Source organism: Fundulus heteroclitus, chromosome 12 (assembly GCF_011125445.2).
Source record: "Fundulus heteroclitus isolate FHET01 chromosome 12, MU-UCD_Fhet_4.1, whole genome shotgun sequence".
Lineage (NCBI taxonomy): Eukaryota > Metazoa > Chordata > Actinopteri > Cyprinodontiformes > Fundulidae > Fundulus > Fundulus heteroclitus.
Window position 1 is genome coordinate 45,896,842 of NC_046372.1, and position 17,581 is coordinate 45,914,422.

A 17,581-nucleotide genomic window follows, 5' to 3' on the forward strand; every position below is an offset into this window, starting at 1 on the left:
GTAATAAGAGAGACATTTTATTTCCTCGCAGGCTCACCGTGCATCCATGGACAATAGCAACAGCACAGGTCTGCTCAGAGCAACACCTGTGCAGTTCTGCTGTCAACTCACATGGATGGTGCCGACAGCAGACTCGAAGTGGAGGAGGTACCCGCTGATGTCAGCACGAGGAGGCTTCCAGGTGAGCAGAGCGCTCTCCGTCAGGATGTTAGTGGCTGCCAGGTCCTGAGGAGCGTCTACATCTAAAGATAAAGCAGGAACCCAAACGGGTCTGTCAGACAGACTCTACAGTCAGTTATAATAATCATGTCTTATATGTTCAAATGGAGTTTGATGCACAAATAGTGTCCATCTTATTCCCCTGCCCTACTTAATCACTTTCCCTTTCCTCTCTGGAGAAACTGGTTACCAGTAAACCATCAGGATCCCGTTGGAATGTTTTTCCTCCGCCACTTCTTCAGGAAGTTTTTCCTACTGTTGCCCCCTTTATCCTTAATATTATTAACAGTAGCTTGACCTCCAGTGTAGCACCAAGCAATCTGTTCATCCAATCTTCAATCCTTGTTGCAGAAATCTGGCCTTGATCCTTCAGGCCGATCTCAAAGTTACCTTTCTTGTCCAAGATTTTAGGACGATTTTTTTTACACCCAGCTGAAGGTCTTGCTGGATGACTATAACATTGCGGAAGTGTTCCATTCAGGTTTGAAACGTTTTCACAGCACGGCATCTGCTCTTATAAGGTTTCAATTACTTTTTTTTAGCAACGGATTCTGGAAATTGTGTTTTCTTGTGCTTTTAGATTTTGGAACAAAGAACCATAATATTTTCATTTCTAGACCAGAACAGTTGATGGGTAACACAGGCTCAACCTCGCAGTGGTTTAGCTTCTGTGTGATGACAGAAGATTTTACCTCTGCTTCTGCTGCCCTCTGCTTCTGGTACCACGGGGTTCCATTCTTGGATCTCTCCTGTATGCGCTTTATTTATTACTGCTTGGTGCTCTTTTTAGAAAGCATTGCAAGCCTTTTAATTTATATGCTATGACTATCAAGCCTATGTTCCAATAAATCATGATGGTTCTGTTTAGCCTCTCCTTATATGTCTCGTTGACATCAGAATATGAATGGCATGCCACTGAATTTCCTTAGTTTTAATAAAAAAAGAAACAGAACAAAAATGGAGGGCATGCTTTTTGATCCCACCAACCCCATCAGTGTCCTTTCTTTAGATTTTTACTCATTGGTCCCTAATGAAAAACCCAGAGTCACCTCATTTACGTGTAAAAATGGATCCCAGCATCAAACTTGACCCCCGGGTCAATGCTGTGATTAAGTCCCCCATTTTTAGTTTACGGCAGCTGTCAAAAAGTAGCCCTTCCTGTCTAGACTCTACCTAGAGACTGCAGTCCATGCTTTTATCACCTCACGGCTGAACTAATGGAACTCTCTTTTGATTGAAGTTAGCCAGGCTATTCTCTCACGTCTACAGCTGGTGCAGCATGCTGCTGCGTGGTTTTTTGACCGGTACAAGCAAATGAGAGCCCATAACTCCCGTTTTAGCATTCCTTCGCTGGCTTCCTGTTGCATTTCAAATCTATTTTAAAAATCTTGTGTTTTTAAGGTTCTTAATGGTCTGGCCACTTCTTATTTGTCTGAGCTGCTTCACCCTTACGTGCCTTTGTGTGCTCTTAAATTAATGAATTAAGATGCTTTTGTCCATCCCAATGTCCTTTTATAAATCTAGAGGAGCTTTTGCAGTTTTGGCTCCTTAACTGTGGAATGACCTCTAAAGGCAATTAGTTGGACTTGATTAGAAAACCATGCTTCAGTTTCTTTACAGATCACAGTTATGCACTACTTTGTGTGGTTTGCCAGTCTTACAATAATACTGACATGTTTATGGCAAGTTTATGGTTATGACACGGCCAACTACAGCATATTGAGCAACAGTATATTGTGAATATGTACGCTGTCCAATTAGACAAAGAATCTTTGGAATTAGCCAAGGTAAACAGTAAAAAACAATGATCTTTTTGTTTGTGGGAGAGCAAACAGCTGAGGGATATGTCAGGACAGACACCAACCTGTGGTGAACTCTGTTGTAGTGGCTGCACTCTTGGCCAGGTCCCTCACAGCGTAGACCTTCACAGTGTAGAGCGTTGCTGGCTTCAGGGAGCTCATCTCAAACTCCACCACGTTTCCTGACACACGCTCCATCACCGGAGTCACTGGGAGACACACAGCGAGACGGGTATTCACTTAACACACACACAGCCATGTTCAACACATTAGAATATGCCTTTCTAAGAGGCTTGTTTGTCAGATTAAAAGTGCCTTTTGAAAACAACAACCTTTAAGTGGGTATTAAACAACATAATATTGATACAATATTCTGATCTGAATTGCTGTGTTTTTATTAGCTGCAGGTAAGGGGGGCATAATTAACTGAAACAAAGGCTTTAAAACAACATCAGTCTTTGGTATTGAAAATTATATTCTAATTTATTGAATATGATTGTGTATAGATAGATAGATAGATAGATAGATAGATAGATAGATAGATAGATAGATAGATAGATAGATAGATAGATAGATAGATAGATAGATAGATAGATAGATAGATAGATAGATAGATAGATAGATAGATAGATAGATAGATAATCTAAGGTTTATGCAGCTTTTACTTTCTTAAAGTTGACCAGCTTCAAACCTTGCCGTCATTTGTGCACATTTATTTACAAGTTGAAAACCTGAAATAATAATATAAGAAGATGAAAACCACCATAATAACCTGGTAATTAATCACATCATATTAGCTGCAATCAGAACAAGATTTGGGAGTAAGTAAGGTTCTTCAATTTCAATGGAAAAAAGTATATATTTCTGACAATCCAGCAAAATATTAAATTTAACATTATATATAAATAATGCTATTTAAAATGTGTTGTATTATATGTATAATTTAGTGATTATGCCTGAATAGGGATATAAAGAAGTGAAACTTTTTTAATCAACACCTACAATCTTCCTGGTTCCAACTTTACTTATGAGTCCATACTACTCCAAAGTCTGATTTTATGCAGGAGGATAAGATGCATATAATTTCAGTGCAAGGAGCTTTGTTACCTAAAGACCTTTAAACTACATCTTTAAACAACATCAGTCATCTTTGCTGCAGTACAGGTGAATTAGTAAAAGTCACGATAAAATCAGTCTAACTAGCAGACTGATTGCTGGAAAGGAGGATTGTAGAATAGGCTGCTTCCAGAAAACATTGGACAGCTTCATAGCTTTCTATCCACAGACATATATACGTAGACGCGTCATAGGGCGCAGGTTCGCACGTCAACGTCATCGCCATATTGTATGTGGCAGAAAAAAGTTGAGTTCTGTTATTGTGAACGTGGATCAGAGAAGATGCCTCATTCTTGTGCTGCAATAAATACACACACACACACACACACACACACACACACACATATATATATATATATATATATATATATATATATATATATATATATATATATATATATATATTTGTGTGTGTATGTGTTATGAATATGAGGATCAATTTGTTAAATCTAAACGTTGTGGTCTTCATTATTTCATAAAACCGTGTCACATGTGAACCTTTAGGAACAGACTGTTGGGTGAGTATTAAAGAGGTAAAATTAATAATATGAGGAAAAAAAGTCCTAGGTCAATAAAGTAAAAATAAACAAACAAACACAAAAGTGATAATGTTATGATAAAAACATCATATTATGAGAATTAAGGGGGAACATTTCCAGAATAATCACAGTTTGCAGTATTATTTCACTCCTGGAGTAATAGGACCAGGTTAGATTATTTTAAATATTTTTATTCTTTAGGAGAATAAATTCAGGAGAATGAAGCTAATGGGATACGAAAATAAACTTCTAATATTACAAAAAAATACTACGAATACAAAGTATATTCAGAGATTAAAGTCCCTCTGATACTGTTTAAGTGACTGAGTAACTGCAGATTTGCCACATTTAAGATGGCGGACGCCCTGACGCATCGCAGCATAGGCAGAACCCGCCCAATGACGCGTCTACTCTTATATTATGTCTATGTTTCTATCAAACTAACCTTGCCTGTAGGAAACTGCCACTGAAAGAAAAGTTTATGGTTGCACCTCTTTAGGAAAAGTTCATGATACCTAAGAGCATCCAGTAAAACAAGGGCAGTTTCCTCCTTTAGACTCAGCTACAGAATAATGAAGCTACTTGGCCTGAGCTTGCTCAGCATGGGCGGTTGATGTGTGGGAGGACACCTGCATGCAAAGTGTCTCAAATAGTCTTTATCAAGAGAAGGAGGACACTGAAGAAGCCACTTCTGTCAAAGAAAACTTCAAGGAATGACTGAAACTCTGCAGGATGTAAAAGGATTGCCAGCAGTAGACTGATACAAGTTTCTTTCTCCAACAGGGTAACAGTGAAGCATCTTGAAACAATCCATGTTTAGGGTTGCCTCTAATCCAGGAGAGAGGGGCTGCCCAGGTGCAATGAGTCAAGAGAAGGATAAAAAGTCCTCTAACCAGGAACAGTTTGGTGATCTGTGGATTTCCCACCATGATGGAGAACTGTGTCACCAGGCACAATTGACAGTAAAAGGTCAACGTAATTCTGGACCTGTGGCCATGAAACTGGCCGGATTTGAACCCCACTGAGAACATGTGGCAATGTCTCAAAACGTGGGTGGATAAGTTGAGGTTAACAAACCGGGGTCCGCTTCAAGCGCTGATGAGACAGATCAGTCCATCAGTCAGGATTAGCTGTTTCACTTTGGATGTGTACGTACCAGAGTCTGCGCTGTATGTGATGACGTAACCGTCTACTGTGGCGATGGCCGGTTGCCACAGCAACAGGGCCTCGGTGTCCGTGATGTTGACTGCAGTCAGTCCACGGGGCTTATCCAGAGCTGTAACACACACACACACACACACACACACACACACACACACACACACACACACACACAGTTAAGTTGATCCCACTGCAGTTACACTCATGTTTTTGTCCAAACTGTCTCATAAATAAACTGTTTCATTCAGACTCGCAACAAATTAGGCACCAAGCATTCTAACTGTAAATAAAACTGCGAGGAAAATCAATGAGTTCTGTGTTGATGTTGTATCAGATGCCAGGTTTCTAAGCTGAGTACACACAGGCAGCAGCACAAGCATAAACGGGCTGACAGTACGGGTAAAAGACGAGGTCTGTCTGTGTGGTGCAGGGAAGGTTACCTGTGGTGACACTGTCAGATCCAGGCTCACTCTCTCTCTGCTCCTTGACGGCAACGATGGTGACCTCATAGGTGACCCCCGGTGTCAGATTCGGCAGGACGGTGTGTGACTTGGAGCCGTCCACCCTCAGCGTCTTAGCAACACCTGGGAGTTCAAACCATTCAGCGATGGGCACTAATTGTTTTACTAATAAAAAAGGAAGTCTTTACTAAAAAAACATTGTTATATATAATGAAGTCAGATAGACAGAGATGGATTTTTTCTATTAAAACTAAAACCAATATAGAAATAGATTAATGGTTATTGTTATACTATAAAATGCTTCTTTCTAGTTCCGTTTTGTCATATTAGGGAAGTATTTTGCTTCCTACTTCCTACATTTTAAAACAGCAATGATTGAATTGTTAAGATTTCATGTCACTGCCGTTCTCCCACTTCCTGGTATTATTGATAACCACGTGTTCAAAGGTCTACCAAACGGAAATGTTTGCGTTTACTTTGTTTTTGATGACTATTTTTAGTCCTTTCAGTAAGTGGTCAGCAGGGGGCAGCATCGTTCTACTTCTTGAGGCAGCGCTGTTACTGTATATGTGGGCTGAACTCTCCATGTTGGCAGGAAAGTCATTGATGATCTGGAAAATCACCCTCAGCAGGTCTCAACTCTAATACTGAAGTTTTTTGAAATTGACTTTGAATATTTCAACATCTCTTTCTAAAATAAGGCAATGATAACTAAGCGTGGAGCTGTTGGGAAAGCAGCACTGATACTGACCTCCATGGGCAGGCATGTAGGTGACCTGGTAGTTGTCCACCCGGGCTCTTGGAGTCAGCCAGTGAACGGTGGCAGATGTGTCAGTCACTCCAGAGAAGCGGATTCCCTTGGGTGAGCCCAGGTCTGGCAAAGATGAGTCAGAAACGCACAAATAGGAGAAACAAGAACAACAGAAGGTTTGGTCAGCGTCAGCTCTGAATGCCGAGGAATGTAATGTTGGAGGAGCTAATATTGACACATCTGCGACACACTGAAGCAGCGGACAGGAGAAGACACACAAACTCGGCTATTGTAGCCTGTATAGACCGTCCAAAGAAAGGCGGTCATTTGCACAAATGGAGCAAGAGAGAGTTCAAGAGACAAACAAAGAGGACCTGGGGAGGTCCCGGCTCACAGAGAGACCCTTCCCAGTTAGCGGCGGCAAGCCGCAGTTTCTCGCGTGACAGACCTGAAGAGATTAACTTGGCCTCATTTCATAGACCACACAAAAGTGAAACATGCGCCACGCAACCCAAGAGTAAAGCCTTGCCCTCAGGGAGGACGGGGACACAGGGACAGACAAGCCTTTTATGTGACACGGACAACCCCCAACATCCACCACCGCCACCGGCTCCTTTAGAAAACCAGGCGAAACACAGAAGGGGAGGGGGGGGCGGCAGGTAGGTAAAGACAACATTTGGGAAGAGAAGGACACAGAACATAAAAAGAGGAGCAACCAAATATCACGACTTGAGATGAAGTTAAATTTCCAGTTAAAGCTGGTCTAGTAACGTTCTAGATCAACAGCGGGTCTAAGGAAGAACATTTACAGGGTCAGAGGTTTCCACACAGTTATCAGCATGAAAGATCTTTTCAGTTTGGGCTCTTCACAAAGCATTTCATTCATCCTTTTTTTTTCAATGAGGTACGATTACACAGCAAACACCTTTGGTGGAGTTTTAAGACAAGAATTGGGTGCAGAGGTTTGACACTATTGTGGACAGGCAAAGGGTCAAAATGCATAGTTATCCACTCATGTTTGGATACATTTACTTTGGACAGAAATCACAGATTTTCTGCAGCCGTCAGCAAGATCCACCCATGATTCAGTCTGGATAGTTGAACATCTTAGAGCGTTAGTGAGGGTTGTAGGTTTCATGGCACAGACCTAGCTTTTAAGCATAGTCAGTATGTTTTCATCACAGCTGAAGTCAGGAACATCCCAGAAGCTAAATGTCAACCTGCTTTATTCTTTCTGAAAAACAGTCTGCATGTGTGCTCGGGATCATCATACTGCTGGAACATCTGTGTCCAGGTATCAGCATCTGGCTGCTGATACAAGGTTAAGTTGAGGAACTTAAAGGTAGAGCTTCTGTGCCACCGGCAGAGAAACAGACCCTGGGCATGATGCAACCACCAGCATGCATTACAGTTGCTTCAATACTCTGAAGTTTAAAAACTTTCCCCTGACACCTTCAAACACTATGCTTGTCAATGTGCCCAAATAACTTTATCTTTGTCTCATCTGACCATAAAACCTTTCTCCTCAACACCTTTGGGTAGATGCACAGTTCAGTCCTGCTCAAAGGTATAACTTTGGACCAGAAACTTCTTTCTTGGTCCGCAGTCCTCTCAGTCCTCGTTAATCTAAACACAAGGCTATGGTTATTAAAATGGATAAAAGCTGGGTTTAGAATGGAAGGAGGTTGACCTTGGTCTTCTGGGACGGCCTCAGACACAATAAAAAACGTATGGTCTATGCAGAAAAGATGGGCCAGTACCTGGAAACAAACAAGTGTAATTGGGTTCTGCCATTTTTGATAATCAGTGTTCAAAACTTGTTCAAATGCCTCTTTAAAATTCTAAAACTAATATAACGTCTTCACAGAGCTATAATGGAAGGCATGGACAGCCTTACGAGTTACAACATCCTCTTATAACTATAATGTGTAATTAAAAGTGCTTCTGTGTCTTTATCAAACTGGTCAGGACGGTTTGGCCTGTGGGCTGATGCCACTGATCATTTCTATCAGTTTCCCCCCCATCCAGCAGCTATTCAAAACCTGCCAGGTGGCATGTGTGAATCTGAACAATGGCCCTCAATCAGAAGCCTTGATGTCAGAGAACCGGGATTAGTATACAAACAGACAACATTTGATATGTAGGTTAGAACACATATTTCATGCTGTCGAACAAAAAGCCAGGACAGGACGCCATTCCACATGGACTATATTGACAAGACGCTTCCAGAGCTCCGGTATCCCAGCACAGCTTCTTGGTCCCATCTGGTCACCATGTACCTGTTCTCACCCGCTCTCGTACGGACTTGGAGCGCTTCCCCAACATGAGCCCAAAGATCTCCACGTCGTACTCTGTGTCCTCTGTGAGATCGCTCATTGTGACATTTCTCTCCTCACCACTCAGCACCAGCTCTCTGGGTTGGCCCGGGTCTTTGGCCTGGCTGAGCATCAGGACCAAGGTGTCAAAGGCTTCCTCCTCAGCCATCCAGGCCAGCGTAAAACTCTCCGCAGTGATGTTGGAGACTTGGAGATCCCGCACCTCCGGTTCAGTCTCTATGTAACATTCAAGGAGAGTCAGTTTCCCATGCTTGTGTTATTAAAAGTATGACTGGACACACAAAACCCTGGAAAGACTAAAAAGGAGAGCATCAGTCTGGGTCCTCACAGTGAAAGGAGAAACGTTTTAGAGGCCCGTGGAATAAAGAAGATTGTGTGTTGAGGTGGACCGTAGTAGGCTTAGCTAGCAAGGACAGTCATGTGTTTGAAACACAAGTAAAACCCTTCTGAAAGAGGAAAGCATTCATCTCTACACCCCTTTAAAAGTGGCCCATGACCACGCTGCGATTAGCATGAGCAAGTATTAGCCCTAGAAAGTATTAGAAGTTGGAGACACTTTTGAGAAGGCACAAACATCCCCAGCGAGGTAGTGGTGGTTTGTCATCGTACTGCCGGGGGGGTTACAGTGAAGACTGCTGACAGTTTTCAGAGGAGAGCCCAGATTGGGCCAACAGCTGCCTTGTTTCTTTAACACTTAAAACCTGTTAAAGATCTACACTCCATGGGGACTGCGGCATTTTTTTTTCACAGTACACAAATGCTGTAACACATTCTAATTAAATGGTTTAAAACCTAAAAATATTCCTGTGGAGGATTTACATCATCTGCCTCAACAGATGGCTGAAAGCAGATGTCAGAGGATTAGAACGAGTGAAAGTTAAATACAGCAGAGAGTATGAACTGCAGAATAGTTCAAACTTGGATTGGTAGAGCAGCACAACAAGCTAGAAAGGTTCAGCACCTGTCCCACCACCAGGCGCCACTCCAAGGTTTCTGGGTAGATTCAAAGGTTTTAGACCCTTAGCGGGACTGTTGCCAGCATAGCATGGTCTCCACCCAGTGCGAAAGATGTGTGCGCTGTTGTAAAGCACTTCACTTCAGCTTTACCTTTTTGCCCAATAAATTGGTATTGAAGAATATTGAACAATGAAAATTCAAAAAAGCCTCAGGCTGTTTCTATGTTTGTATTTTATGTCAGTTAGTTCTTCCCTTTTCTAGAAATTAACTGAAATCTGTCAAGTATTACTGATAATAACATCTTTATGTAAAAAAGATCTGCCATGTGAACCATTTATTTCACAGAAATATGAAAACTCCGAACGTTGAAGCCAACAGGCTAGGATCAGGCTCTTGCATTAGCTTCGTTTAGCTAAACTCCTAAATTCATCATTTAATTTTAGCATAAGAAATGGCCACTGACACAGGTTATAACATATTTATTGTACTCACATGTATCAAATGGCGAATACAATAATCACAATCTAAATGTAAGAATTAAACATTTGTTGATGACCTCCACACAGATCAGCTCCAACAAAGCTGCAATTTTAATTTATTTATGAAAATCTCAAAAACATTGAGTTCTTATTTTCTTTCCTGATAAGTTCTATTTAATTTGCATCTGAAAAGAAATCTAAATGCCTTTAGATATTTTACTAAATAAATCTGCTTGACACCTGGTCATGATCAGTGTCTTCCAAAAGTATTAATTCTCCACTTTTACACATTTGGTTACATTACAGCCACAACCTTCAGTGTCTTAGTTCCCCAAATCATTTGACTGATCAGCAAAAAGCGGTGCATAACTTTAATGTGGGAAGAAAAAGATAAATCGTTTTCATTTTTATACCAATAAAAGAATGGGCACAAGTGTTGCAAGAATTTGTACTCAGCCTCATTTACTATGAGACCTTTCAAATAAAATCCAGTTTAGCTGTTAGATTTAAAATGCACTGGATTAGTGATAGAAGTAGCCTAACATGGTCTATGAAAGTGACCAGACTAGCTTAATAAATTCAGCAGGTCTTTTAAGGCCTGAGAGGTTTGTTAGGGAACATTAGTAAACATCATGAGGACCAAGGAACATAGTAGATACGTCAGAAGAAGCAGCAAATAGCCCCCCTGGTAACTCTGGAATAGCTGCTGAAATTAAGTGGGGGGAGGGGGGGAGTGTTTCTTCAGGACAAATTTTAGTCATGTGCACCACAAATTCATCCTTTATGGAACAGTGAAATGAAGGTCCCACTGTTTAATGAAAGCCACCAGAAACACTTTCTTTTAAGGTTTTTGTGGCACCACTGGCCTTTACCAGCCATAATCAGACAGGAAATGGCCAGAGCGAGAAGGGGGGGGAAGACCTGCAGCAAAGGTCCAAAGGTCGGGAAACGAACCCCAGGTGGCTGCATCAAGGAATAATAGCCCCCCCATATAATATACGCTGCCCTTCAGAAAGCCTGTTTGCAGTTTACTATGAATTATGTAGGAGCAAACATGTGGAAGACTGCTGCTCTACTGAGATTAGACCAAAACTGAACTTTCACCTATATGCAAAACACCACGTGCGGTGGAAAACTAACCCTGCACATCGCCATCAACAACATCCTTCCCATGGTGCAACATGCTGGCGGCAGCATGATTCTGTAGAGATGCTTCTGTTTGGTAGCAGCAGGGAAGCTGGTCAAGCTGGTGATGGAAACATGGAGATAAATACAGGGCAAACCTGGAAGAACACCTGTTGGAGGCTGCAACCTAAAACTGACCTTTCGGGCAGGACAACGACCCCCAAAGCAGGCAGCCAAAGCTACGGATTGGTTCAGATTCAAGCCAAAGTGATATCCGGATCTAAATCCAGCTGAAAACCTATGCCAAAGCTTGAAAAGTGTTCTTCAAAATGCTCTCCACCTAAGCTGGCTGAGTTTGAACCCTTCTGCAGCGAAGAAAGGGTAAACATTTCAGTTTTTGCATGTACAAAGCTGGTGCCCCAGAAGGCGTGCAGCTATCACCGCCGCAGAAGTTGGTTCAAGTATCCACTCCGGAGGACGAAATAGAATTACGGGCTTTCTCAGATTTATATTTGTAAAAAAAAAAAATAAAAAAAAAATCATAAAAGTCACATATTTTGTATCCACAGTATAATTATGCGCCACTTTGATTTGGTCTGTCACATAAAATCCCAGTAAAATACATAAAGGTGTGTAAAACGTGTGAAAGTTACCACAAGTTCAAGCCTGTAGTGTTGTAAGCGATCATTACCAGCGAACTAACCATGGCAGTAATAGCAGGACGGCAGAAGTCTGGATCTGCTGGAGCAAAAAGCTGTTTCTACGGAGGATGGGTCTGCTGCACCTTAATTAGCCAGAGAAACCTCCGCTAGCAGACAGATGGATACACAGACTGGCCGGAGCTTTAAAAGCAGTCTGGGTAAAAGCAGATATTAGTGAGCTCAGGAAAGGCTCAATAAAGCCCAGCGCCACCGCTCATTAAAACACTGCTCCAAATGTGAGGGTCTCAGGGGTCCTTGAACTAGCCTGAAACCCCCTTTTTTCATTGTGAGGGGGAAAAAAGCGTGAGGCATTGCTTGTGAGAAGAAGTGGTGGAAATGAGAAGCATAGCCGACAAATCCCAGGGAGCTGTCACTCTTCATTAGCCACCGAGAGGCTTTAGCTGGTCAGTGGAAGAGAGGGAGGGCCGCATCCGTCAGCTAACATGTGCTAGCTTGCTGCTGGTCTCACCCTCCCGACTGCACCTCCTCTACATTTACACCCCCAACCCCCTCTCCAGACCTAAGGGAGCACAATCCCTGCTCACAAAAAGGAGCCTGTTCTTGGAGGAGGTATGCGCCACAGCCAGCTAACCTCCTGAAAAGGGGGATCTGCGAGCAGAACCTCAGCTCTGTTCCAGTCTCGCCTGATAACTTTAGAGGAGCCGCCGGCGGTGATATGAATCACAAGTGACGGAAGCTTGCTCCGAACAAACTGCAGTTCTTTGTGGTTCAGTCAGTCTGTCAGATAGACCTAACTCCCTCTCTATTACTCAAAGTTTCCCTACTTCCTCTGGCGCTCAGGGCGTTAGTTGCCCCTCAGCCTCTTCCTCCCGCCGACTGATGACAACCACCGCGCATAATGCGATCAAATTAGTCCGCCGTCGCATTCACAACTTGGAATGTTTTATGGATTAAGCGATGCTAATGAAAAATGGTACGATGGCTTTCACCCCGCCATTAGCATGCAGACAATGGGCCGTGTTGAGCACATGCCATATTCCGCATCGCCCCAGAAGCCCCTGGCACCGAGGCACAAGAGCCCAGGGGCAATGGCAGCATGAGAATGAAGAGCGGTCCAGGCTGCAGGGAAGTGGGGATGCATACAGAAGAGAGGCCTCACACAAAGTGACAAAAGAGCCTCAGGGTTTTTCTCTCCTCCATCAGTACCCCCATCTTTCTTCTACTTGACTGCTCTTCATCGGTAACATGCTCCCTGATAATGTTGCAGTAAATGTTGACATAAAAAAAGAAAAGTGTCAGAGATGTTGGATCTAGTGATTCGGGCCGCTCAGTCTGAGTAAAAAAAAAAGGTTTCCCAAGGAACTCTATGCGTACATTTGCCAGCTGTGTTGTATGGCATGACTGGCAGATACTGATGTCACGGTTTGCACCCCTTTAATTAGGCACATATTGTGATCAGCAGCATGTTAATCACTAAAAATGACTCTGATGCATGTCGTGGGAGGGGAAACCAGATTACCTGTTGTGCTGGGCCAAAAGAAACACTGAGCTCTTATTTCATGTGTTTTCTGCCCGTTCACACAGCAGCCGAGGCGCTGCTTCAGGTTGACAGGCGGCTTAAAGGTGGAAAAACCATGGATCCAAGGCTGGTCTAATATAGACTGAAAGGGGTTTTGTGAGGGAGCTGCTGCGGAACATTAGCCTGTTTCACGAACCCCCGAATGAAAGGAAGGAGTACGAGCGCCATAGATGTCTGAGGAGGGTAGCTTGTTTGGGGATTTGGATCCTACATGCTCTCTTAAAGCTGGGAGAAATAACCTCACCGACCACAGAAACTGATGGGTAGACTGTTGTATGATTATTATTATTTTTATCCTTCCAGTTTTTAATTCAAAATATCATCAGGACTGCCTCAGAATATACTGTATCTTCTTTTCAACTGAGATTTGGCTTTTTTTTTTGTGTGGAAAATATACAACAAATTGGACCACTACACATACACTGCTAAATAAATTAAAGGAACACTTTGAAACGACATCAGATTTCAATTGGAAAATAAATTCTGCTGTATATCCACACGTATATGGAACAGGTAATATATTAGGAAGGCTTCATCCGAAGTCACAGAGAAAGTGATGCTGAAAAAACTGATGCTGCAAGGCTGGTCCAGTTTGCTGAAATGTCATTGCAGAATCTCAAAACTCATTGTGCATGTTCCTTATGAGATGACAGATGGAGTTCTGGGCTATCTGCTCCCAGGTCCTGGTCCATCACTAAGCTCCTGGACTGTCTGGACCTCTGTAAGGTCCAGGTATCGCCTCATGGTACCAGTAGTGACACTGACCCAGGTCAGATGCAAAACTACTTCAAAGCAGGAAAATAATGTCTGTGTCCTCCAGCTGCAGAAGCGTTGCTGTTTTTGGGCTCATCTCATTGTTTCCCCCTTAATGCCTCGGTTAAGGTCATTAACACCAGAACAACTGACTCTGATTAACAACCCCCTCCACTACTGAACGGACCAGATCAATACTCCACATAAAATTAATAATCACCTCCCTTTACTCTGATATCTCTAAAACTGCATATTCCCTGAACCACAGAGGGAAACATAGTGGTGGCAGCATCATGTTGCGGTGTTGCTTCTAGACATGCAAAGCTGGTAAGGACAAAACCCCAAAAGATTTTCTACTGTGACCGCAGTGAAAGGTGGAAAACCATCCATCTTTCTCTTCCCTTTTCAAAGTTATGCACAAGTTTTTCTTACTCTATCATTTAAAATTCCAATAAAATACAATGGATTTCATGGTTGTGACATGAAAAAAAAGCTATAGGGGTAAATCATTTTGCTTGTCACTGTGGGATTTCTTTTTGATCACTCTTATTAACAAAAATAATATGTTAAACAGTAACTTGAGACCTTTTATGATGTCAAAATCACAACTGCAGGTATTTCAAAAAATTAACTCTACATTCTTTCAACTCAGATGTTTGTTCATTAAAAAAATATTTGAAGAAAAAAAACCTCAAATGAACAACAACACATTAGTAATTGCATCACCTCATCATATCTTGTCATGTCAAATTCAAGTCTGTCTTGTGAAGCACTCTCTGGTTGGGAGGCCTTAGTATGAGCCCTGGATAGAAAGGATAGTGCTTTAGGCAGAACTCCCTGTTGTATCCATGTTTCAGACTTGTATTTTCAAGTAAGGAAAGAGTAGTTTTAATATTAGTTGCCCCTCTGTGTTGTCAATTTTACTCGTTTCTTGTCAGGCTGGCTGACAACTCATAAAATGAGCCTCAAACACCTTCCCATCACATGTCTGTGTCGTTTTAATGTGCTACCTTTGCAAAAAGTTTATAAAAACTATAGAGATCATGGACCGGCGCTCACAGCGTCCTGCTACATCATAACCAGACGCTCTACCTGACTTTTCTGTGACGTTACTGCCTTGTTTTATCCATTTTGTGACAGTGGAAGATCAACAGAAGTTCTGGGAATTAAATTTCCATGCTGAAAGAGTGCGTGATGTTAGATTATGTGACGCTGTTATCGGGTCATGGCAGCGATTTCAGTCACAGCTGCCTTGAATGATTTATGTAGTAAATGAGAGCTGCGTGTAAAATATTTCAACATGTAAAAAAAATGGCAGGGTAGTTCTTTGGTGATTAAATGTTAAAAGTGAAGGAAGGAAATGTGGGAGTGCCATTTTGCTATGCTTCTTAGACTTCTAAACTGATTAAACATTTTATTAATGATAATGCATTTTTTAAATAATAATAACATTTTTAAAGACTGCTTCTCTATTTTTATTATGTACTTTTATTTTATATATATATATATATATATATACACACTCACACACACACACACACACACACACACACACACACACACATATATATATATACACACATACATATGTATGTATATTAAGAGAGAGAGAGACTTGTTTGATATGTCATGAACAATTATTCATAATCTAAGCTTATATTATACGTATATTTTCCCATGAAAATATAGGAAGACAGCATTGAGAAGTGCCAGTAAATGAATTGTGTTCAGTAGAAAGTGAAGGAAGCAGAGGACGGAGCGAAGGCCCCAGTGCTGATTGCATTTGTACCTGTAATGGTGTCTGCATAGACAGGGTCTAGGAGGGACCCCCTGTGCACCCCGTACACACTGGCCCTGTACCAGGTGCTGGGGGAGAGGCCTGAGATGACCAGGCTGCGAGTGTCCGCGGGTACCGTGTGGTTTTGCCACTCGGCTCCCGTCTCCTCGTCGGTAATCTCAATCAGAAATGCCTCGAGCGCCCCATCATCAATGGACCAGGACAGGAGGAAGCTCTCCCATGACACGTCGCTGACCGTGACGTTGGTCACCGCTGGCATCTCCTCCGCTGGCCGACGACAAAACACGTCAGCATCACAAAATGTAAACACAAAATGTTAGATGGGGTTCTGGGTTTCAAAGCAGACGGTTAAATGTTTAGACAGACAGAACTGGACTACAAATAAGAACAGTTTTTGAAAACCAAATTGTTTGCAAAACGTGACGACAGCAGACGAGCATAAACTCAGGACATCCTGTTTGAACACACCGATGCACACATGAAACACCCAAAACAAACAAAGCAGAACCTTTGCAAAACAGCTGAGAAGGAGTTCAACAATGATGGCATCTCATTTGTATTTCAATTACTTCATTTTGCTCCCCGGATAATAAAGGAAAGCCTTTACTTTGTCTGGAGTCAAAGTATTCCCGTATTTCCACTACAAAGGCCAAAGGGACCAAACAGCCTCATTATCAACAGCTGCCTGTAGCCGCTCCTGTATATTACCATATAAGTGGAAAGACATAATGATAAAACGCAGCGCGCAGACATGCTGATGCAGCTTGTGCCCATTAATGGCTGTGAATGAGCCATTAACATTTGAAGGTGCAGCGTAGCCCGCCTGGCGAGGCTGAAGTACGCCATCCACTTCAAACCTATGGGGAGGCCATGCAGAGCCACGCGCAGCAGCCTGTAATTGAAGCCTATTATATGTGCAAGCATTCAGAGAGTGGTCTGGAAAGAGAAAGAAATAGATGGCACAGATAAACATTCTGGCTGCCATTATCTGCTGTTTGCAGTGTGACACGCAGGAGAGGAAATTACATTGTGGACAAAGGGGAGCGTGATGGGATGTGTGGAGGGACGCTGATCATGTGGACAAAGAGACATGAAGGTGGACTTGTGCCGCTAAGCTGAGGCACAGGAGAAAACTTTCAATTCTTCGAAAGGATTCCTTATACAACATTTTCTTTTCTGTCGTTTCTTTAATGAAGGTGTGTGTGTGTGTGTTTTTTTTATCCGAAACTCAACAGACCATCACAACAAGCGCATGCTGTTAAGAATGCGTCCTTACGTATCAAGTGGTCCCCTCAGATATCACTGCTTCCAGCTGATATCTGCCATTTGATACACTCAGGCTCATCTGCCACAGACTACAGTTTACAGAGTGAGAGACATGGTCCTGACCCTTAAGCCCAAGACCCACCATTTGCGTTCGATCCTTCACGCCCCATACTGGCATAGAGGGTCCCTCTACTGAGCCACGAGATCAAGTATCCACGCGAGAATACTGGAAATTCTGGAAATCCCGCTAGCTTTAATGCGCCGGGTAGTAAACCTAATGCAGATGTTCTTATCTGTTGACTGTACTTCTGACCTACCATGGCTAACTACTCTGTTTATTGTTATATAATGTTCATTTATTGTAATTTATTGAAATGTTTTATGGATTACTTAATGAGCGGGGTATTTCCGGAAATCTACCGTTTACTTTGCGGTTCAGAGACTTTACGTAGAATTTTACGCCTTGGCGGATGTGTTTTACTTTGCCAACGTGACTCTTTTCCTGTCTGACTCATGACTTTCTCGTCATATTGCTGCGTAGTTCTGGTCAAGATAGGCCAGGGTCTACCTTGGTCGGAAC

General features: G+C 42.4%; 1 protein-coding gene across 4 annotated transcripts in view; it reads right to left on the minus strand.

Annotated features, from left to right (window-relative positions):
- The window catches only part of tnc (tenascin C), a 65,245-nt gene that overhangs the window by 12,196 nt on the left and 35,468 nt on the right, over positions 1-17,581 (minus strand). For 2 of the 4 annotated variants that reach the window (XM_036144672.1, XM_021309169.2), the window contains 7 exons: positions 15,727-16,002; positions 8,326-8,598; positions 6,047-6,169; positions 5,275-5,418; positions 4,830-4,949; positions 2,084-2,227; positions 112-242 (listed from right to left, as the gene is read on the minus strand). In XM_036144672.1, coding sequence (XP_036000565.1) covers positions 112-242; positions 2,084-2,227; positions 4,830-4,949; positions 5,275-5,418; positions 6,047-6,169; positions 8,326-8,598; positions 15,727-16,002 — 1,211 coding nt within the window. The remainder of the gene's footprint in view (positions 1-111; positions 243-2,083; positions 2,228-4,829; positions 4,950-5,274; positions 5,419-6,046; positions 6,170-8,325; positions 8,599-15,726; positions 16,003-17,581) is intronic. The other 2 variants (XM_021309171.2, XM_021309177.2) reach the window with 2 other exon arrangements.